Genomic DNA, 24,707 nt, shown 5'->3' with positions numbered 1-24,707 from the left:
ATTACAATTTCAAATGTTGGTCAATCTTATCTTGCCAATATTATTGAAACCAAACAGTGTCCAAGTTACATAAAATTTTGAAATAATTAAGCTCATAGTTTAGTAGTCAAATAGACCAATTGATTTCCAAAAAAAGCATTTGTCGCATTAGTTCTGTACATAAACACCACTATTGAAATGAGGAATGCTGAATTCTACCATTTACAATTCTCAATTATTTATTCTAATATCTGGTATAAAATATTTTAAAACATATCTAGTATCTATACTTAAAGTTAAACAAGATTTCATCCCCAAAATACGCTGAACCATAATCTCATATACATCATGCTTTTTCACTTACCTTCACAATTCATAATTTTAACTTAAAATAACTTATACCGATGCTTAATCGAAAAAGGAACACATTTCTATGCTACCACTTCACAATATATTCTAAAACAGTTTTTTAGTCTATTTCGTATGTAATTAATTTTTACAAATCTTAAACACCGAATAACATCTTATTTTACCGTCATAGTTTTAAAAGTCAATATCACTACACTAATTATCGTCACTTTAAAAGTCTTCAATCCGGGGGCTCTTTATGAGGAAGTTTTTTGGCACCAGAGCTAAAGGTATGAGAGGACAGAAACATAAAAAAACAGCAACCAAATTGTAAATTTCCTTACGAAAAACTGCTAGCACTTTGATGTATCAGAAATAAACGTTATAAGCTCGATATGATTATTTTAAGTAGCGGAAAAAAAAATCAAAAATTTCGCGTTATTTTAGACTCGTATATTTACACATTGCTAACAAGCTTAAAGCCACGTCCGTCCTGTACCACAGCTCAGCGCAGAATGTGAATCACGTTCGAAAAAATTCGAAATATGATTTAAACATTCTTAGCAGCGCCACCTAGCGCCAACTTCCTCAGTTCGCCCCCGCACTGTCACTTCAGAATGTTAAGCCTGTGCTAGTCGGCCTCTTCGGGCGGCCTCTTGTAAACCGGCCCGAACTTGGCCATGTACTTCTTGACGAACATTTTCGCCTTGGAACGTACAGAGTCCGTTACTACAAGTTCTTCGACAGTGCGACAGTGCTTTAACTCTTTTAACATCACGAAGTGTGTAAGCTGTAAGGAAATAAATTATTTTTAATGAAAATAATTTCTGATTCATTTCTATGTCATGTAATTCGTTGACAAAAATATAAAAAAAATGTTAAAATATGAAAAAATCAAGTTTCATTTCAGTTCACAAAACTATCTCTCGGCGCAACTATGCTCACAACGAGAGTGCGTCACCTGTAACTCACTAACTTAGTTTTGTGGTATCTTGCGTTCACTCTGCGTTAAAATTTCGGTTGAGTACTGCGTTTATCTTGACGAACATAATATTATAGAACTATGCGTTCACTATAACTTTCGACATGCCGATTGCTGCGTGTACTGCGTTTTACTCATATTATTATCCTTGTTATTTATATAGCGTTTAAGAGTGCATTTTGATATTGCTTTTTTTTCTGTGGTGGTGGTAATTTGGTGTGCCTTATAAATTGATATTATTCTTATCACCTTGCGCGCGAGGTGCTTGAAGTCCGCGGTGCAGGTGATGCGGCCGGCGGGCGCGGCCGAGTGCCGGTACGGGTTGAGGTGCTGCACCATGACGCGCGCCATGCTGCTGCGGAACTGCTCCTGGATGTGGGGAGCTCACCTTGCGCGCGAGGTGCTTGAAGTCCGCGGTGCAGGTGATGCGGCCGGCGGGCGCGGCCGAGTGCCGGTACGGGTTGAGGTGCTGCACCATGACGCGCGCCATGCTGCTGCGGAACTGCTCCTGGATGTGGGGAGCTCACCTTGCGCGCGAGGTGCTTGAAGTCCGCGGTGCAGGTGATGCGGCCGGCGGGCGCGGCCGAGTGCCGGTACGGGTTGAGGTGCTGCACCATGACGCGCGCCATGCTGCTGCGGAACTGCTCCTGGATGTGGGGAGCTCACCTTGCGCGCGAGGTGCTTGAAGTCCGCGGTGCAGGTGATGCGGCCGGCGGGCGCGGCCGAGTGCCGGTACGGGTTGAGGTGCTGCACCATGACGCGCGCCATGCTGCTGCGGAACTGCTCCTGGATGTGGGGAGCTCACCTTGCGCGCGAGGTGCTTGAAGTCCGCGGTGCAGGTGATGCGGCCGGCGGGCGCGGCCGAGTGCCGGTACGGGTTGAGGTGCTGCACCATGACGCGCGCCATGCTGCTGCGGAACTGCTCCTGGATGTGGGGAGCTCACCTTGCGCGCGAGGTGCTTGAAGTCCGCGGTGCAGGTGATGCGGCCGGCGGGCGCGGCCGAGTGCCGGTACGGGTTGAGGTGCTGCACCATGACGCGCGCCATGCTGCTGCGGAACTGCTCCTGGATGTGGGGAGCTCACCTTGCGCGCGAGGTGCTTGAAGTCCGCGGTGCAGGTGATGCGGCCGGCGGGCGCGGCCGAGTGCCGGTACGGGTTGAGGTGCTGCACCATGACGCGCGCCATGCTGCTGCGGAACTGCTCCTGGATGTGGGGAGCTCACCTTGCGCGCGAGGTGCTTGAAGTCCGCGGTGCAGGTGATGCGGCCGGCGGGCGCGGCCGAGTGCCGGTACGGGTTGAGGTGCTGCACCATGACGCGCGCCATGCTGCTGCGGAACTGCTCCTTGATGCGGCGCGCGCTCTCCTCCGGGTCCGCGGCGGCCGGCGGGGATAGCCGCTTGTCCTCCGCGTCCGAGTCCTCCGTGTCCGTGTCCGTGTCTTCTAGCTCCACGAACTGCGTGCACAATACATGTTATATGAGTTTCGTGGGTTCAACAAGTTTATGGCATGTTAAAACTTTTGGAAATCACGAATGAAAGACTAGACTCGCAAGTCGCAATAGAGCTCAAAAATTAACCGAATCTAAACTCTGCCTACGCGTGAATCAGGCAGAGTTTTCTACTCAACGTAATAAAGTGTTAATTTCAATTAATATTTTAAACAAAACCACTCGAATTTTTTTGACGACTTTTTAATACGCGATTGACTTCAACAAACAAACAATTTTATTTCCACCTACCTTCAACTCCTTCAAATCCTTATGCGTGAGCTCCTTGCCTTTCCTCTGCTTAGCAGCAGCTAGTAGCCGAACTTTCTGTAATAGTTTCTCACGTCGACGCCGTAGTTTTTCCTTCGTCTGTTTATACCTCTTCACCTCCATACGACCGGCTAGCTTGTCTTCTTCGGTGCGCGGCTGATGGTAGAATTATTTTGTTATTATTTTAGTTAAAATATATTATGGAATTGCTATTTGCTATTAACGTGTAGTTGAAATATTTGAAGACGATGAAAGTGTTTTTTTTTAATAGAATTTTTTTTAGTGTCCATGATTACCACTAAATCTGATTCTGGTAATCAACTAAAGAAGGAATGTAATTAAATCTAACTATCCAGTCATTGTATGATGCCTTATTAAATAAGTAGTATACACAACATACAAAAAAATGTGACTTTAGCAGATTTTACCAATAATTAAAAGAAATACTTACACTAATCGGCCTTTCAGTAACGAGTCCCGGCCGCCGCTTTCTCGGTTTCACCGTCAGTAACGCATGGTCAGGTATCAAACCGTTTTGTGTATCCGCTTTTATAACTGCAAAAAAAAAACAAAAAGGTTAATTAACTTCAGAATGTTAATATAGAGCTTTTGACAACATTAATAATAGATCACTGCAAACTGAATACTCTTATAAGCGTGCAAATAATTACTTTTTACTTAGAGCGTGAGCATTTATTCTCGGGCCCTGACAGTAATTTATGATAGCTTGTCTCTAAAAAAAATTCAACATCTGCCAGCTTATAAAGATACTAATGTAATGTTAAAATGAATGAATGGCGACTTATTCATAAGGTAAACAAATTTATTCAATTTAGGGCCGATTTTTCAATGCTTGGATATAACTTATTCGTCGAATAATGTTTAAAACTACAAATTTAAAAACGTATTCTAATTGCCCGTATTTGACAGTTTACGTGGCATTTTAATATTATCGTGTAATACTTTATTGGACGGATAAGTTTTATCCAACCATTGAAAAGTCGGCCCTTATAGTTATTCTACATAAATATTTTATGAACATACCTTCATATATCCCATTAACACCTTCCACCAGCTTGCCCTTGACAGCCCCTCGTCTCACCACGGCCGTTTCTATCGCACTCATTGGCTCTACTTCGTCCTCTGATGAACTCTCGTCTGTGAAATTATTATAATTGATTTAAAATTAACAATATACACGCCGTTTTACACTATTTATCAGACAGCGGCTTCAGATATTATATATAACTAGCGGTCCGCCCCGGCTTCGCCCGTGGTATAGTCTCTTAAGTTGGATCGAACTGCACATGGTGTGCGAATTTTATTATAATCGGTTAAGTGGTTTAGGAGTCCATTGAGGACAAACATTGTGACACGAGATTTATATATATTAAGATTTATTTTATTTTATCAGTATACACATACGCTATACCTACATAGTTTTAAACAAGGTCATTTATATAGATAGAGTGGTACAAGACGTAGGTGTATAATTTGTTGTTTTAACAACCAGGGCGAAGCTGCGGGCAGAAAGCTAACTTTTTAGCAATAATATTCGGGTTTGAAGCTACTTACTTAAAATAAAGAACAAGACTAATGTGAAGGGCCACCTTTTACAATGTCGTATTTGAATAATCGATTGACCGCAATGACCAAATTTTTAAAATCTCAAGAAATATATTTTTTTTTGTTCATGTAAACTTTTTTTTTCTAACATTATATAGGATGATGCAATCATAAACTTACAAGAATATGCTAATACAAATACTCCGTAAGTAGAATATTTTTTTTCAACTACCACCAAACTTCTGACGAGCAATATAAAGAAGTTTTAGAATTAAGCAATATTGAATTAATATATTTACTTTAGTTGTATAAACCATCCTCATTTACTACATTTATCTTTATTTTTCTTGTAATGCTGTGTACATCTATAATAGGATCAAGCATTAGAATATTCTTACTTTATATTTATTATTAAGGAATGTTGTATGCGCGATCTGTAGATGTACCTAAATAAATAAAATAAAATAAAATAAGTTGTACTTAAACCAATCTCACCAGGCGTGGGTGGTGGTGGGGTCGGTGGTAACCACTGCGGTTGACGTAATTTCACATGGTAGTAGTATCTTCGTCCACGATTATCTAGGGCACTTCGCCACATTGATGGTAGTACTACTTCCGCGTCTGGGTCCGTTCGGGTCGGCTGTGGGAGTGTTTGAATATATTAATAAATAAAGGGTATCATTTGAGCTATCACCAATTTAATTAGTTTTGTGTTTCTTAAATAATAGGGTTTGTCCTCAAAATAGTAGATCTGTCACCAAAATGTAGTCACCAAACAATGCAAAATCAGTTTCACAATAAATCACCTAAAATCCTGAGATATAACGTCTAGTACCAAATAAATGTTTTTATATGTATTATAATAGGTGTGTCCTAATAAGTATTTAAGCAAACTAATTTAAAGAGATCACCAATAAATCATATTATTATGTTACTAGAAAATTGCATTAAGTTCAAATAAAAAATTAGGGTTGTCATCATCGTTTCAACCAAAAGATTCTGCTACTTAACTAGACTCCCAAGGCTCTAAATTTCCACTGGTAGTATAAATTATATTTAAATAAAAATTTTAGCATAGTAGTAAATAAAACAATTAAAGTCAAAATAATCAATATTTATTGTTTAAAATAATTACCACTGAACAATCGGTGCTGGTTTAAAAAAAGCTGGCTTATGGCTAGCAAAATAGTAGATAAAACACTTAATTAAAGTTAAAATAATCAATATTTATTCTTAAAAATAATAACCACTGAATAATCAGCTTGTCGCGCCAATTTGTCTCCGCCCCTTTGGTCATTTTTTCATTAAAATTATAAATTGATGTATTAAATTGGTAACGAATACTATTAATTTAATATTTGAACGAAATAAAATGTTACTACTGTATTGGTGACAAAATATCAAATAAAAAGGAGTCGCAGTCAGGGATCGATAATCGATTTATTTGGTGACAGATCTACCATTCTGAGCACAGAGCTATTATTTAAGTAACAAAACTGTTATTATAAGAACGAAGTTTATATTCATGTAATGCAATATAATTTTATTGGTTATCGATCTCTTATTTTACACATATATTAACACTAGATTTCCGCCCGCGGCTTCGCCCGCGTTTTCAAAGGAAAACCCGCATAGTTCCCGTTCCCGTGGGATTTCCGGGATAAAACCTATCCTATGTGTTAATCCAAGTTACCCACTATATGTGTGCTAAATTTCATTGTAATCGGTTCAGTGGTTTTTACGTGAAAGAGTAACAAACATCCATACATCCATACATCTATACATCTATACATCCTTACAAACTTTCGCCTTTAAAATAGTATTAAGATTAATTTGATAATTCATACCTGGGAACAATTTTTGTTTATCTGAGAACGAAAATATTTCGTGGTGATAGATCTATTTATTAGGTGATACAACTTGATGACAAATATAAATTTTGGTGATAGAAAATATAGTTCCCATAAATAAATAATAAATAAATATTATAGGACATTATTACACAAATCGACCTAGTCCCACAGTAAGCTCAATTAAGGCTTGTGTTGTGGGTACTAGGCGACGATAAATATAATATAATATTTAATAAATACATATATAGATAAACACCCAGACCCAAGAACAAATAATTGAGTTCATCACACAAATATTTGCCCTGACAGGGGATCGAACCCGGGACCGTCAGCTCAGTAGGCAAATACTTACCACTGCGCCAACCGCGTCGTTAATGCGGATTGGTTGTGAAGATGAAGATTGATGTACTAGACAGGTTCATGAATTTGCCTTTATATTTTTTATTTATAAGAATATTTTGTTGTCGGAGGCCAAGACCCACTTTGGGATCACTGCGCCAGATAGTAAGTAAGTAAGTAAGTATATGATTAGTTAAGTTTTAGACAAACTTACTTCACTAGCGGTGGGCAGTCTAGGGGGTGGTGGTCGTGTATGTGCAGTGGGCGGCGGGAACGCGCCCTGACCGAACACGAAGCCGGGTACACCGAAACCCGTCATACCCATCATACTGGAGACAAGAAATACGGTTAGAAAGACGAAAATAAACAAAGAAATTGCTTTAAATACATAAAATAATAAACACTAAATTTTATTTGACAACAAAAAAACACACATGATTACATACAACTCAAAAAAAAAATCGTAGGTACAATTAATTGCGATATTTTGAACAATGTCTCCTATGCTAGGAAATGACCTGTGTTATAGGAGACAAAAAAAAGCAATGATGTGGACAGCCGATAGAAATCAACACTATTTTGTAACCTTAAACTAATTCTTAAGAGTGGATGTGATGAGCGAAAAGAGAACATTAGAATGTTGAATTTAGTTGAATATTTACAATACTACTTTGGTTTCACAAAAACTACTTACTTACTTTTTGAAATAAATGTATTTTTTCTTTCTTTCTTCTTTCAAATAAAATGTAGTAAACGAAAAGTACAATAAAAAAAAGAACTTACTTAGGCTGCGGCATACAAAAAGGCTGTCCAGGGAACGTAGGGCAGAATCCAGGAGGTCCTTGAAACTCGCCATTAGGTCCAATCCACTCTGGCGGCACATCCGCTGGCATCATGCCGGGCATCATAGCCGGCATCATTAAATTTGGACCTCCCATCATGTTCTGTGGTCCACCCATCATGTTCTGTGGTCGTGGTAACATATTCGGCGGACCACCCATCATGTTTGGCATGTTTGGCGCGTTTGGCAACATGTTTGGACCGTTTGGCATCATGTTTGGACCGTTTGGCATCATGTTTGGACCGTTTGGCATCATGTTTGGACCGTTTGGCATCATATTCGGTCCGTTTGGTAGCATATTAGGTCCGTTGGGCATCATATTCCGCTGGCCAGGTAAAATTCCTTGCGGGAACATCTGCCAGAATGAATTGTTTTAAGCAAATATTATAAAGAGAAAATAGAAATGATTTTATGTGTTTGCAATTATTACAAAACATTGTAAAGGATAAACTCAAAACCTGCTACACAATTTGTTTTGCTGTATTCCTTGTAAAACAAATAAAATTAAAAAAGAGCGTTGGTGCCGAGAACACGTGTCAGTAGTGAAACTTCTCTGGTTGTCATAAGTGAAACTTCTCTGGTCTGGCCTGGTCTGGTCTGGTCATCATACCAAAATCGTCGCTTTACTCCATAACGTGACGGTAATGCCATGAAGCGACCTTGTAATTTTACTCTAAAGAAGTTTCACTGCAAAAGTTAAACATACCTGTGCAAAAGAGTCCTGCGGCCAGAACGGCACAAACTGCTGCGTCTCTCTTTGCCTTCGACTTTCATCAGCAGCGGCCGCTGCTTCGGCGAACGCACGACGCCTTTCTTCTTTGCTCATTGGCGGAACTGCGGCTAGTACGCGGTCTGATAGCCTGTGCGATTTGTATGAAAAACTATTTAATATTTTGGTATTATAATAGCTATAGGATAATTTAGTTAACAAGTTGAGATAGTGATGCATCAGTTGTTTTGGCAAATAGCAAAATTTCTTAAAAATAGAGGATAGAATACATACAGGATAGAATTCAGAGGATAGAATTACAACCAATATAAAATTACTTTATCTTAATAATATTTACAGCTAAAAAAATGCCACTATCTTACTTATTGGTTGTTTGCTAGTCACAATAGTTTATAACAACTTTTTTGAAAATTGTTTGAGCAACTAAAACTGCATAATACATGCCTTATACTCCGCCTGCCCTCCGGACTGCTCCTCCTTTTCCTCCTATCCCTGTCATCTCTATCTCTATCCCTGTCACGGTCACGATCCCGCTCTCTATATCTATCTCTTTCCCGCTCCTTATCGCGCTCGCGTTCCCGCTCTCTGTCCCTTTCTCTTTCACGGTCACGGTCACGATCTCTATCACGGTCGCGGTCACGGTCACGATCCCGTTCACGGTCGCGGTCACGGTCACGAGACCCGCTGGAGTCAGCGGCGCGTCTCTCGACATTCGCTTGACGCTCGTGCTCTTTCATTTGTTGTATACGCTCTTTCTTGGGAATTTTGAACACTTCCTATAAATGAAAAAATAAAAAGTTTATTACAGACAAATTCAGTTTAGAACCGCAAAAAAATTATACTTCAATAATTATAAGAATCATTCAATCCTGTGTTTATGAAATAAGTTTTAGAAATATAAGTAATAAGAAAACTGTAATCATATAAATAATAATTAACTAATAGATACAAATGACTCACTTTTAAACTGGACCATCGTTCTAGCAGCTGTGTTGACAGATCCTTGACTTTCTCGAGTATTGCTGCATTTTCCTTAATTTTATCAGGATCCGAGGCAGGCCTATTCGCTAATTCTACTGGTAACCCTATAAAAAATAAAACGTATAATACACAAGTTTCATAATATACGGATTTAAAATGATCATAACAAAGACCAAGTGGCAATCACTACATTCAAGTAACAACTTGTACACGAAAATACAATGCTATTTTATGGAACAAAATCAAGTATAATATGTAGACATACTAACAAAATCAATGCTTAATAATAAGAATCAAAATTCCACTTTAAAAACACGGCAATAAGATGTATATTTAAATAAATCATTTACTATACATACCCAAGAGAAGGAAAGAGAAAGAGAGGGAGACCCCAAAAAAGATGGGATGTCGACATCAGACAGGTAGCGGGTACAACTTGGGGTAGAGTGGCCATAGTGAGACCCGAATGTAAGAGATTGGAGGCCTTTGCCAACTGGCAAACGGACACGCAAAAATTGATCAAACCGAGCATATATATAATTACATACATGTGTAAAGTCTGAACAAAGGCTAATAATTATAATAATACATACCTGTAGCCTCATCAATGAACACAGGCGGTTCCGGCGGTTCCGGCGGCACTTCCGAGGAGCTAAGCCACCTTTCTATGATGGTGAAGAAACGCGTCTCTTGCACCATTGTTTTGTTCGGTATCGGTAGTCTGTCGACTGTTTGCAGCATTTCTAGCCTGTAAGAGAATTTTGTGTTATTGATTGTATACTTATTTTAAGATTTCAATTGACACATAAGATTGATATAAAAAAATTGGTTATTTGTAAAGTACATAGGTTTACGATCGAGATGTTTACGTGATAACGTCTTATTGGAGGCAGCGCTCGAGATGAGACGGGAGATCGGTCCGTCTCTCTCTCGTTATATCTGCGATCGCGCTCGTGAGGTTTTGGTGTGACACAAGTTTCTGAACATGTCACCCGACTAAAACGATTTTAAAAACGTTATCACGTCAAAATCATCTACTCAGTTGAGCAGTAACGCTGTCTACGCACGGCACCACCGTACGCGGGAGCCGCAGCATGGCCTATCCACAGACCAACAACAAATCGTTCACTCAAACAGCTCATCACTCACTTGAAGTCGAGCGGCGCGTCCGCGCACCAGGGCGCCAGCAGCCGCAGCCCGCGGTAGTCGAGGAACAGCCGGCGGCACGGCAGGTCCGCGTCGCGCAGCAGCCGCAGCAGCGCCGCCTGCGCGCGCCGCGTCTTCGCGCGCACCACCGTGCGGGACAGGCGGAGCGTGTGGCACTGGTTCTTGACGCCCGTGCGGCTGAGCGCCTCGAGGTCCTCTTCGATCTGTAGATTGTTATGATAATTAAAATTTTCATTCGTTCATTCATTCATTCGATCTGTTTTTATTGATATCAATTTGCAAATTGGTTAGATATGCTAAATCAACATTTTAAAAAACAGCATGCTGCATGCAGCTATAATATGCAGCATGCAGCTATAACTAACCAAATGAATAAACATAATGTGAGAATTTTAAAGATTGTAAATATAATAAATTATGTATTTTCTAATTTAAATATGCTGCAAATATTTTTATTATAAATATTTAAACAGGCATATTGATACTATCTTCAAATAATAAAACGATAAATTGTTCTTCAATGTATCAAGCAAATAACAATTGCTTTAAATTTCAAAACTCACATCAGCATCTTGCACCAAGTCGGGAGCTTTGGGCTTGTATTTCCTCTCTCTTCGGGGTCTCCGCACACGCGCCCGCGGTGTCTCCGCGTTAGATTCCGTCGCTTGGGACTCTTCAGATTCGGCCGTGCCTGATTTGGAAGTCGATACATCTTCCTCCTATGAATGTTAAATTTATAATTATTGTTTACTATAATGTCAAATAAGGTTTCTGATTTTTTTTAAGAATATTTTCTGCATCATTATCAGTTTATCATTAATTAAATAGCAATAAATAATTTACATAACAGTATTTTCTAAAGGCAATCTAACTCCTTTCTAAAGTAAATATAAAAACTAAACCACATAAAAGATATGTTCATTGTTTAAAAAGTAATATATTAATGTTAACTTATTACTAAGCGATTTAAAATATTGTCTTTTTTCAAATATTTTTGTTCATCAAATACTGCATAATCACCCTACCCACATTGAAAACACAATTGAAAGCAGAACTACATTAATGAGAAAAATAAACGAACCTCCTCATAATCCTCGTCCTCCGAGTCGGGCTCCGCCCCGATCCAGCCGCGACAGTTATCCGCGCCGCAGTAGCAACGCTGCGCCACCTTGCTGCATGTAAACAATTTTACGTTATAAATTACGCCGTGTACCGTGTATTCAATTAAAACGATTTAGTGGTAAATCAATTAGTTTTAAACTGCATTTTAATACTGGCTGTTCCCATGAGTACAGAAAAACATATTTTTTTTAAATGGTGATACATACTTTTATATGTCTCCGAATTAATTTTTAATTCAATAACTTTACATGTAAAGATGAACATTTCACCTATAGATCAACTTTTTTTTAACATGAACATTATAAAAAAATATCAAAATCTGTGTATAACAAAAATGTACCAAAATCCATTATTGTTTTAGTAATTATTTCCACATGTAATTTTGAGCACTAAACAGTAAATATCACAAACAAAAACGAATAAAATAATTTCCAATCAAATACAAAATGCTTACCCAAATCTCTGAAACTGATAATCAAACGTAATTTCCTCGCCCACTGCAATATCTCTTTTACTGAAGAAACCTATCCTCAATTCACCATTAACCGTCCACTTTTGAGTTTCGGCATTTGGATCGCAGGAATGGTTGATGAATCTCGATATATTGCCTTTTAACGTCGCGTCGATAACTGTGTCTCCTTTCAACGACATGAAGTAGTGGTGTAGATTGTTCTCATCTGAGTAAGTTTGGGCGCGTTTGTAGAACTGCTCATAGTCAAGCACTTCTCCAACATATTCCATAAGAAATTCACCCCTAAAAACATTGAAAAATTATAATTATAAACAGGTTATAATCCTATTTAATGAAGCTGTTCCTTTAAGGCTGCAGTCTAGCAAAATTGCGTTTTCAACAAGTTATTTGACAATTTTTTCCCGGCTAATGAAATGATAAACTGAATTTTTTTTTCTTGTTTATCAATTAGTGTTATATACGCAATGCGCGTGAATTTTTTCACATTTATAAAGTTACTTTATGTTACCTTAATCAGGCCTTCAAGATAAGTCTCTTTCCCCCAAAGACATTTCGAGCTAAGTTTGTGCACTCACTACGTTGCAACCGATTACAATTTACACAATCTGATCAGCGCATTATTATCCTTATATAGTCGTTATTAAAAACTGCTGAATTCAATTGCCGAAAAACTTATGATTTTCTTAATTAGAACGTTATAAATTCATTAAATTTCCCATTTTTTGCCTTACAAAATCTATTGATAAATACTGCTAGAAGTTATTTTTTCCATTAATTTATTCGAGTTGGTTGAAGACCAATGAGTATTAATCCTTTAAATTTTTTTTTTTTTTAATTTTGATAATTCTTTAAATATTAAAAAAATATTTAAAATAATTAGGAAAAATCCTAGCGAATTTCTTTAGTCGCGCTCCTTGGGCCGGAGCGTTCTGACGTGTGCTCTACGCTCGATTTTCCTTCATACCGAAGTGAAAGTTGCTCTACTTCATTAAATTTAATATTTTTGTTAATTGATTATTTTTATCTTAGTTTTGTGCAAATATTCGTATTTTTAAACATTTGATTTCGATATGGAAAATAAACGAAAAAAATACGCGTGTAACTACTAGAAAAAAATTATCTTCGAACATAAAGTTAATGAAACCAAATAGATTGCAAAGGTGATTGGCAACAATTTCTTTATTTTACGGGGTGTCAGTAAAGGGATGTATATTTCTTTAAAACTAAAGTAAGCTCATAAATTTTCTTATAATATAATTTTTTTGAAGTTCCAAAAATGTTTATTTTTCGTTTGAGAAATACGAAATATAATATAAACTTGTATTGAGAACTTGAACTTCCCAAGTTCATCCGGGGAAATCCCCATACGGGGAAAATGATTTGTTTACTCCAAAATTGATCCGAGGTGTTTTAATTTTTTCTTCTAGTCATTTTCAACGTAGCGGCATGTTGTTTGATTATTAATTTTGTAACTTAAATACAGGATGTTGGTTTTATATTCTGATCTTACAGACGCGCTGACAAATTTAGTCCGCCATTTCTAGTTTAGTCTACCAACTCTAAGTACCAATATTAAAACGAATGGATTATCATCACATCATCAAAACTCAGATGTAATGGAAGATCACAATAACATAGAAAATTCAGTGGGTGTTGAGAACTAAACAAACAGAAGTAACAGAGACGCGAAGAATAAAAAAAGAGGACGAAAACGATAATTCGTTGATGCTTTCCCTTTTCGACGTATTGTTAGGGTACATCACCAATCTGCAAAAAACAAAACTGATGATTCCCAATTGCTGATTAAAAATGAAAAACAAATAATCGACAACAGTGGTGAAAATTTGCTGATCACAATGAAACATCCTTCAGTGGTAGCAGATTTACTCATTTCAAATGTATCGGTGAACAGCGTAAAGGAGAGGAGGACAGGAAAACATTATGAATGAGGATGGTGGATTGTATACAGGGTGTAATCGATAAGTATGTGCAGGCGATTATGACGTTATTATTGCAGGTATCAAAAAACTTAAAACTGATATCGAAATTACTTTACCTAATGAGCAAAATGACGATAATAACTTTTTAAAAGTATAACGAGAAATATCTAAAAAATTTACTTTATACACTCCCATATATCAAAAAGGGAAAATGGGACTAGTAGAAGTTAAATGTCTAATTCCGGCAAAAGACATGAATGCGGAAGATGCGGTTAAAAAAAAATTTAATATTTGAAATACAATGCAAAAAATAACACTTTTGTCATAGATAAGAATCATGACTATTTTTTCTAAATTCAGGGACAACTAAACGTTGCAGAAGCAGAAGTCTGCTTATTTGCTGTTTGGACTGGAGTGAATAATTCGTTAAAAATAGAATATACAGGGTTACTTGTAAAACACCAGCAACCTCGCAGGACAAGATAGCTAACATCATGAGTAACAACATTTGTTCTACGACTTTTGGCATAACGCAATAAATTATTTTTAAATGATTTTTTAAACTTTTATTGTACTCTCCTAACATTTGTAAGTCTATGTTCTATTCATTATCGAATGGACGAAGCGACGGCCCCTTCCCCCTCTCGTTCGCTTTTTGTTTACGTAATTTTTGGGAGGCGTAGAGTTTATAATATTCAAACGGAAAATTTTAATGAATATTTATTTTTGTATGAAAATAAAATCTAACAAATTATCAAAAGTCGTAGAACAAATGTTGTTACTTATGATGTTAGCTATCTTGTTCTGCGAGGTTGCTATAAAAAAGTATGTAACGTTTAGGCAAAATAAAATGATGGACCATTATCAAGATTTTACATAAATTGCCTACTGTCAGAATTGATTGATTCGAGACTTCAGCATTCGATGCCCATCAAGGACCCATCCTATATCATTCAAGCGATTGAAAAAAAAAGAGATAAATCCAGTGCAACCGATAAAGTATCAGAATGCTAGCAAAAGATTTATTAGGTTTATCAATATAAATCTATATATTACACATAATATAATAAATCTGTAGAAGACGCGAAGACTGACATCCGCGCGGACGGAGTCGCGGGCGGAAGCTAGTCAGAAATAATTATCTTTTGTTTTCATTATTTTTCTATTTTATAATTTTTTAACACAAACATTACATTTTTTTTATTATATACAAAATTTGTTTATCCGTTTTATTAGTTAAACTGAACAACTTTCACTAAGAAACTTAGGTCGAAAAAAATGTATAGTGCATTTTGTATGGAAAGCTCATTTTTTTTTATATTTCGTCCAAATTTCTTTGTAAAAGTTGATCAGTTATATAAACATGAAGTTGAAGATATCAATAGAAAGTATTTGCAAATTTTGTGTACTGATAAAAAAAAAATCACCCGGTGTAATTTTCACGAAAATTGTTTCAAATTGTCATTTTTGGTACTTATTACGAATATTAAATTATGCATACGAATGATTAAATTTTTAAAAATTAAGTGGAGCAACTTTCCCTTAGTACATTTGTATTATTTACATATAGGATGACAGGATGCATTTGTTTGCACTACTAGACCAAGCCCTTAAAGACAAAGTATATTAGTCCGGGATACATCGCCCATTTTTGCAAGTGATTACTATCAAGCTAATTTTTCGTGAGTAGCTTTATTTTGATGAGATGACCAATAATTTCATGTACGAAACTCTCGATTGTGGTAGCTTACAGAGGTAACAAGGATAAAAATTTTTGATTTGACGGTTCTCAAATATTTATTACGCAATTTGTAGGACAATATGTCTGTTGAATTACAAAAGTATTAAATAAGTGAAAATAAAAAAATCTGCTGGTTAGTAATCATTTATGATGACTTCGTTATCGATACACATTGGAAAGGGGGACTCTTTGATCAAACCATAGATTTTGTAGGACAAATATTTTTTCGAATAATTTAGATAATTATCTTGAGATTGAACAAAAAAAAACATTCAGTTAGTAATTAATATTTGAGAACCATTAAATCAAAATATTTTATCCTTGTTTCCTCTGGTAGCTACCACAATCGAGAGTTTCGTACATGAAATTATTGCGCATCTCATCAAAATAAAGCTACTCACGAAAAATTAGCTTGATAGTAATCACTTGCAAAAATGGGCGATGTATCCCGGACTATATGTGTTTTATATTATTTCAACACAGATTTTGTCTATATTAACTATTGAGAAAAAATCTGCTTCAAAACATATTATAAGCTATCTCTAAAAGTGAATATAACAAATTTAATGTTAATACATGATGCTATGCAAAATATAGCTGTACTAAAATGCGATATTTATTTTATAATTTAAAATTAGCTAAAATAGTTGTGTTAATTGCCATAGGAATAAAGCTTATTATAAAAAAAATATGCTGTGTGCTGTTTGTGTTTCTTATTATCAAATTAATTGGTATATGAAATATTACATGAGCTGACTATTACTCATAGCAAAAAATCCTAAAGCCTGTTATATTTTGAAGTTTTCTATGAAGTTAATGAAGAAATTAATAAATAATAACTCATGTTATTATTATAAAATACTTTGAATTTAATGTTTAAACATTCGCAATGCCATATTTTATCAAATGCATGGGCTTAATGAGAGTAATATAAGATTGAACATAAGTAGCATTAATTTTTCTAACATGTTAGTTTGGCAATTGCATTAATAAGCATAAACTATATTAGTTAATTGAAATGTAATTTAACAAGAACTTACGATGGAATGTCTGCACTGGCCTCAACACCACAGCCCTTTTTATCTGCATAAAATACTTTAAGTGGTCCATTTTGCCTCTTTTGGAACCTTCTATTTGTACATCTATCTCCTACTGGACATCTTGAATTACTGCAAAACAAAATAATTGAGTAAATAATAAGACAATTAATATTTTATTAATAATTAGAACTAGATATTTCATATAAAAAGGATATACCATTCAATCATAAGTAGTCTATTCAAACAGTCTTCTCCACAAGCAAGTTCACCGCGCTCGAGCTCCTCTTTGGTCATAAAACAGTCACAAATCATTTTCTTTGTATCCCTACTTATCATTCGCTCACACAAATACTCATTTTCCTCTAAATGCTGATATTGATTCATTCTTTCTTCAATAATTTTATCATATGCCTCTTTACTAAGTGTTACTGTACATTTTTCATCATCTAGTGGCTTTTGATTTTCGTCTACAGGGGGTAAACGTGGTAAGCTTGGGCTGGCTAGTGGAGATATTGCAGGGGAATTTGCTCCCATTTCTAATTCGCTCGATCTCCGCCACCTAGACTTCACCTTTACAGGCATTTCAGATGGTACTGGAAAAGTTGAAGGATTACTTGAATTTGTCTGATTATTAACATCTGATGACTTGTCTTGGCTTTCTGAACCCATTTCCTCTAGTTTCAACTTGGTCTGTGTGATCAAAGCTTTTTTGAGAGGTGTTTTCACTAAACCATAGCCTTTTGTCTTTTGTTTCAGTGTACTAATTGTTTTAATTCTACTTGACCTTCGCACACCGGACGGAGATGACTCTGAAGAATCATAAGAATTGGCCTGAACTTGATCTGTGGCTCTTGATGAATTACTATCATCAGATATAGTTGAACTTGGCGTCAAACTAGCATCTGGTCTCGGTAATACTTCTGTATTCTCCTTGGGAAACTGTAAATCAGGTGTGCTGCAAGGTGGAGTTTGATTCTCAGTACTATCTGAACAATCCATTGGTGAGTAGGGCTCTGATAATGGTTGAGCAAGGTTTAGATTTTCAAAATCCTTCTGAAATTGGGTGTCCTCTTTTTCATTTTTCTCTTCAGTACTCTGATCTTTTGGGCTTTCAATATTAATGTTGTAATATGCTTCTTGATTATCATCTTCCACAATTTGAACTATGGTAATAACTTCCTCATCATCTCCATAAAGATGTTCATTTAACGATTGCATCTGCTCAAGACTTGGTTGATCATTTTGGATATATTCAGTTACATTTTGTTCTTGTTCCTGGATATCTAGATTTTCAGTAACATTTTCATTGGGATTTTCCGTGTTGTCAGCTTTTGGGTTTGCATCTTTAGGATTATTATCATTTTCTGGATATTCCTCAACTGGCAATGGTATATCCAAACTCTCAATAGATGGTAGAGGCGAGACATCTCGAGAATTTAAGCTGTGTAATGCTCTATCTGGAATATTTAAGGGACTAGGACATGCACCACTATTAGTATCAGATTGTGTATCCACTGCAGCATTCGAATCAGATTCTGAACTTACACTAGGATCTACAACTCTTATTTCAACGCTGCTGTTTGTTTCGCTATCACTACCTAGGTCATACTTCTTTGTAAATGTATCATCGTTGTTAAATAAACAACGATATTTGCCAAATTTCTTGTGTAAAACTATTGTAGGTACTGTTTCAGTGGATGGTTTCACTGTTTTTTCTGAGGAGGATTGTGTTTGTATTTCTGATTCTGCAGAATCTGTATTACTACCCGTAGGAGGGGGCGGTTCTTCGGTTGCTGGTGCTGTAGAGACAGTTTCAGCCGTCGAGGATGATTCGCCTTCGGTCAAAGTGTTCTGTGCGGCCTGTTTCCCGCGTCGGGCAGATCGACGTGAGGCAACGTTTGTAGCTGGTCTCCTTTTCTTAGCCATTTTTGGCAATCAACCTATAAAATTAACAGATATATGAAAAGCGTGAAAGAAACATGTACACCAGATCACGTTAACAGTGACCTCCTTATTTAGATTTTGACAATGGCATTTTGTTGTTGCTATCTTAACAAAACAAAAAAAACTATTTAAAAATAGTGTAATTTGTTTGTTTGATAATATGCTCAAACACACGCCCAATGTTTTATTTGTTACAGCTATTACAGCGTAACCACCGGTCTAAATCGCCAATCGAGTCCCTTGACAAAATTGTGCTAATAAAGCATTAATACATACCATAACTCTATGTACCACAAAAGTATTCTAGTCTTATTTGGAACCTAAAAACGTGGTAAAATGTATAAAATTCTGTCACAATTGTGATAAATTTAATAATATTTTAATAAATACTTCATTTTTACAATCCATAACTTTTTTTAGTATCCATCATTTAATGTTACCCGTTGCAATTTACCACAGAATAAGTACAATTTACATTTTACAAATTACATGAATTATATTACAATAATTACTAAAATTATTGTTGTTCCAAATATTTATTTTCATTTGATAGATTTACTAAGCTCATTGATTGATAAAAAGTAATAAATATTTGTTTTCCAAAATACTTTGTTCATACCATGGGTTCATACATACAGTGCGACACAAAAGAGATGAAAATAAATGAGGGCGCCACCGTCGCTCATATAGCAACACTGATACTGCGACGCAAGCGATCTTGATACTATAGAATAAAAATCCAAAAATGTATATAATATAATCTAAAATAAATACCGCGATTTAAACCGTTATAATTGTTTCAGTGTAGCAATAGTGTAATTTAAGACAAAAATACATTAGTATTTTAATTGACCTACCTAGGTCAAATTTTACTTAAATGTATTTGGAATTAGTTATTTTATAAAAATCGGTCAAGTGTTTAGACTGCAGAGGCGCACATAGAATCAAACATACAAACAAACAAGCATACATGCAGCTCAAACACATTACCCTCTTTCTGGGTCCGTCGGGTAGAAAAAAACAAGGCGATTTGAAAACCACATATTTTTATTTTTTTTGTAGATAAATTTTGTACATTAATATAATTCATCAAAATCTAAATATTCTACTCCTTCAAAGGACTGATCATCACTCTGTTTCGAAGTACTGGCAAGAGGGTACGGGGCATCTTCAGTATCTGTAAATATGATGTACAGTAAATATGATTTTTTTTCTTATGGTTTGATTGATTAATAGATAGATAGCTGTATGAAAACAGTTATCACTATACTATGTAGTAAAATCTAAACTAGGTACTTTATTTGAGGCTGGTTGGATTGGATATAACTTCTTGACTCAAATTGTGCTGGTCGCACTATAAAAACTAGTTTTTGTTTACATACAAATAACCTCAAATTAATTTGCGAAAACGTAATAATCGCCATACATACATACATTAAACACTCGTTACTAATGGAATATTCTATTTTACGTAGTACTGAGCAAAAATAAATGGAATCTCACCGGTATATTCTGCTGTACGTTTGTAAACGTTTTCCAAATCAGTCAATAAATTTCCAGCTTGAAATTCGGACAAACACCGAATAAAAACTTTATACACCACATCACGGACACCGCTACGTTTAACCTTTTTCATGATGTCTCCTTTTTTATTTAAATTTCTTGTTCTAAATAACAATTTTATCTCAATAATTCTCCACTTCACGAAAAAAACAACAAATTTTTATTCAACTTGACAGCTACATTGCCAATTCAGGGTTACCAGGTAATGAAAAACGAATTAGTTCCAAAATAATTAATTTCATCTCTTTTATGTCGTACTATACTTCACATGTTGACATGACTGATGACATTGAAATGAAAAACCGAAAAACCCTTGAAAAACCCAGGAAAAACCCTTTTTAATATATAAGCTGTGATATTATATAATATGTAGATTAACATTTTTTTGCGTTAAATTAAATGAAATTTTCAATATTTATTCACTTAATAAACACAAACGCGATACATTTATATTCGTATTTATACTGCTACAAGACTGCTACAAACTAAATTTCCTAGTTTAATTTTAATACTGATCTATGTATACCTATATAAACAAAATTAAAATGCTCTTAGACTTATTATTTATCTTAACATTTGTAATTAAATATTAAAATTACACAAAAAAGATATGTGGCACTCGGAGGCTGCCGCTGTGGCTGCCGCGGTAAAGTGCATGGCGTGATGGCATAGCAAGGGCATAGCATAGCATTGTGTATAACCACAGTATTACAATATTATTTCCTACAGTAAGGAAACGCCTTTGATGTCGCGCGATGCCGCCGTAACCTTGTGTATAACATAAAAAGTATCACCGCTTTGCCGGTCAGAGTGGTGGGTGTAAGGTTATTTTGTTACGGAATTTTTACATTCGGTCGCCGCGCTCAAGGCCTGCGATAAGAAACTATGCAAAAAACTAGCAAATACAATAGCAACATTTCCCAGCGCGCAAGCGTGTGACAAGAGGTGTGACTTAGAGTTTAAATAGTATATAGAGTGCGAACAACCAAGTGGGAACAGTAGGCACAGGTGGGAACAACACGACGTTCCCGCCGCGCGCGCTCGTAGTCGTGGTTGAGTGCTGACGAAGTGCGTTGCTCTGGAATTTTATTCATATTTACGAATAAACATGGTAAAATATGCAGTTCTCTCTTGCAAAAATGATACTACAAAATTGAAATCCATTATCACATTTCATCAGTAAGTCGATTGTTATACTTATTTTTATGAAAATAAATCTAGCATCGCGGGGGTGAAGAGGAGGTGGGAGGCGGACACGCGCAGGCTCGCTCGCGCGCCTCACTGCCGCCACGTGATCGTAGTGATGTGACCTGACCAACGCTGTACTCGATATAAAGTTTACTAGAAGAACTATATTTTAACAAATTATTTATTTAACTTTAAAATTAAAACTCTTTTAAAAATGTATTATAAATAAATTTGTGGTGTGTTTTGTATGATACACTTTCTAATATTATGAATGCGAATGTATTACTTATAGTGTAAATGTAAAGTATGTAATGTTACGATATATTTTCTGAACCGCTAAATTGATTTTGAAGATTTTGATTGTAGAGTGGATAAAATTAAATAAAAAAATTATTAATAAAGTGAAACTTTTATTACATCGTCTCAAACTTTTTGGTCTGTGTAGCACATGTCGCGTGTATCGCGGCTGCCGAGTAGGTATACCTACTCGGCAGCCGACCGTCACGCGACATGCGCTACACAAAGCAGTGTTCGGAACCGTTCGAACAGTTTCACTTTTACCGTGGTTTCATAAAACCACACAACATTTTTTTATTATATTATCATTTTAAATTATTAATTATTTCTTGTTTTTATTTAACATTTTTAAAACATTATTATTTTTTTTTGATTTATTATTAAAGATTTATTTTATAGCACTAAACCCGATCTTTTATTTTATTAACTTTATTATTTAAAAAGTACTCACGTTTTTCTGATATTCATAAACATATTTTTGTAAGTACTTAAAATTAATACAAGAAATATTCAAATGGAATAAACAAACTAATTTATTCAGTTGGTAAACAAATTTAAAATTACATATTTATACTTTATTCATATATTTTTCCTTTAATAACTTATTGAACATAAAATTTACTTATGATACATATTTATTTACATAACTTATCGATAGTTCAACACGCAATTGATACCTACCCATCCCTATTTGTCACACACACATCTATATAGTATCTATAGCTCATCTGCCTACGATGCGCACCTCAGAGGAATATGCGCACTGAGCAATTTGTGCAATACACTCGCTCTATACTACTGTTAATGCGGCGATTACACCTAACGAGTACAGTGGCGAGTCAGTGTCCTCGGCCGAGTGCTCGGTTGGTATAAACACTTCAACGAGTGCTCGGCCGAGTACTCGGCCGAGAAGAGCGGCGAGACAGTCACTAGAATCCCAATTTGTTTACTCGGCCGAGTACCCACTCGCTATCCCGCTCGGCAGGTATAAACACGCACTCGTCGCGTCACTCGGCCACTCGCCACTCGTTCGTTTCGTCATTGTATTTTTTCAAAGAATTTTTATTTTTATTTATTATTTCTAATAAATCCCACAATTCGTTGATAATATCTGGTAACAGCCGATTTAAAACCCGTTTAAATTCTTTTTTTTTTCGATCCATTGCAGACGTCCGCGCCGTGTTCAAAACTGAACTGACTCGCCACTAGTGAAATACGTGTAAACACCCACTCGGTTCGGCAACTGTCTCGGCCGAGAGCGTATTTACTGACTCGCCACTGTACTCGTTAGGTGTAATCAGCGCATTATATATACTCTAAGAGCGTTTTCACATTATCCGATCCGATATCGGATATCGGAAGCCGATAGCCGATATCCGATATCGGAGGGAAGTAAAATGTATGAAATATGTGCCTGTCTTTCACATTGTCCGGTCCGATATCGGATATCGGAGCCGACACCGATATTCCCAGTGGCTATCGGACGATAATGTTCAGTGTTGCCAACTCAATTTTCGAAAAGGCAGTATACCAACAGCAAAAAAGCACTAGTTTATGTATTTTCAGTCTTATAGGGCGCTCAATCTTTAAAAAAATTCTTTGCTTTTAACCTAAAACCCTTTCTATTAAAAGAAACCTTTTTTTATTAAGAAAACATACGGCAGGTATTTTTATTTGCCGTATTAAAATATACGACAATAGGCATGACGAAAGATTTTGAAATTCTCTTCCATAATGTGTGTATACGTTTACTATACAAGAAAAACCCTATATTTCGGTAATATACTTAAATTTAACGAAGATTAAAGCCATTTTTCAAAAAATATTTAATATCTGTGCCAAAACAGCTCGCAGGTGTCATGGCGTAGGCGTGACGTCAAACTTTGGTAAATACGTAATTATTTGTACGCATTGCGAAGAAAATTAAAAAAGTCTTTATTTAATATGTGTTGTAGAAACGAATTACAAAGTTTATAAGTGGTGTGCAGTATTGCAGTGTGAATCCACATAAAAATAATGCTCAAAAATGTGTTAGTAATTATTTCAAGCGAAAAAATAATAAGAAATTATTGTATAAAGTTGGCGCGGAGAATCCCGAACCATGTATTCGTGAATTCGCAATTATATTTCTGTTCTGAGTCGATAAAGCATACGTGAAACAATAGAAAATAAATAAAAATGCGTATTCTCAACATATTCATAACAACAAAATACATCTGACGTGAGTTGTTTACTTATGCGTGACGTCACGCGTGTTTTAGTCAAAATGGCGAACTTCAGAATTTCAATGTTTTATTTTATTGATAATCTCATTAATCTTAATGTTTTTAAGATTTCTAAGTCGCTATATTTAATTTATTTATTATACATTTTCCCTTAAAAACACTAATACGATCATTTATGGATACTGTCGTCATGCCTATTGGCTGAACTAAAGTAAACAAAAATATATTGCGTTCTTAAATTCAAATATCTATCTTCGAAAACATTAGTGTCTATCATCTTTATTTTATCTCATTCTGCCTCGCTCCTCCTCCTACTTGGATGTTGGTTGTGCTGTTTATTGTATTGTTGTCATTGAGTGCTTTGTTTTTAACCGACTTCAAAAAAGGAGGAGATTTCACACCGATTTTATTTTTATTTTGAATTTACAACAAAGAATACAAAGTTTGAAAACTCTTAATTCTAAAATAATTGCTTATGACAATAAAATAATTTATGTATCTTTACTTACAGGAAATTACAACAATCATATTACAAATATATTTGAACGAGTGACAATATTATTTTAGGATATTACAGTGTAATAAGAAAAAGAAAAGAAAATGTGAACAAAGATTGTATCACTTAATAAATTT

At 35.8% G+C, this 24,707-nt stretch overlaps 1 protein-coding gene across 2 annotated transcripts; it reads right to left on the bottom strand.

The window, feature by feature from the left end:
• Nucleotides 1–878: 878 nt before the first annotated feature.
• On the bottom strand, nt 879–19,237 carry Set2 (SET domain containing 2). 2 transcript variants are annotated; one of them, XM_090110837.1, is made up of 19 exons: nt 19,078–19,237; nt 17,075–18,797; nt 16,858–16,986; nt 12,119–12,418; nt 11,624–11,714; nt 11,106–11,261; nt 10,525–10,745; nt 9,969–10,123; nt 9,355–9,479; nt 8,839–9,170; nt 8,371–8,524; nt 7,607–8,019; nt 7,038–7,152; nt 5,127–5,271; nt 4,110–4,223; nt 3,517–3,620; nt 3,048–3,221; nt 2,532–2,762; nt 879–1,117 (listed from the first exon to the last, which is right to left on the bottom strand). In XM_090110837.1, exons 2-19 carry the CDS (start codon nt 18,781–18,783, stop codon nt 959–961), a joined length of 4,827 nt encoding a protein of 1,608 aa, XP_089966963.1. In that variant the 5' UTR covers nt 18,784–18,797; nt 19,078–19,237; the 3' UTR covers nt 879–958. The 2 variants fall into 2 exon arrangements, with proteins under 2 accessions (XP_089966963.1, XP_089966955.1); XM_090110829.1 differs by lacking the exon at nt 879–1,117 and having other exon boundaries at nt 2,168–2,762.
• Between the last annotated feature and the right edge of the window lie 5,470 nt (nt 19,238–24,707).

The sequence above is a fragment of the Colias eurytheme genome, chromosome 2, assembly GCF_061535395.1.
Source record: "Colias eurytheme isolate Ceu_HAF_F1 chromosome 2, ilColEury1 Martin Lab GWU primary, whole genome shotgun sequence".
NCBI lineage: Eukaryota > Metazoa > Arthropoda > Insecta > Lepidoptera > Pieridae > Colias > Colias eurytheme.
The sequence above is the reverse complement of the archived record's forward strand: the minus strand, read 5'-3'. Positions and strand labels throughout refer to the sequence as shown.

Coding starts and splice junctions, on each gene's coding strand:
- Set2 (XM_090110829.1), bottom strand. CDS start 18,783: ATGGCTAAGAAAAGGAGACCAGCTACAAACGTTGCCTCACGTCGATCT. Junction 11,715..12,118: donor TATCAGTTTCAGAGATTTGG/GTAAGCATTTTG, acceptor GTTTACATGCAG/CAAGGTGGCGCAGCGTTGCT. Junction 2,763..3,047: donor AGGATTTGAAGGAGTTGAAG/GTAGGTGGAAAT, acceptor TTGTGCACGCAG/TTCGTGGAGCTAGAAGACAC.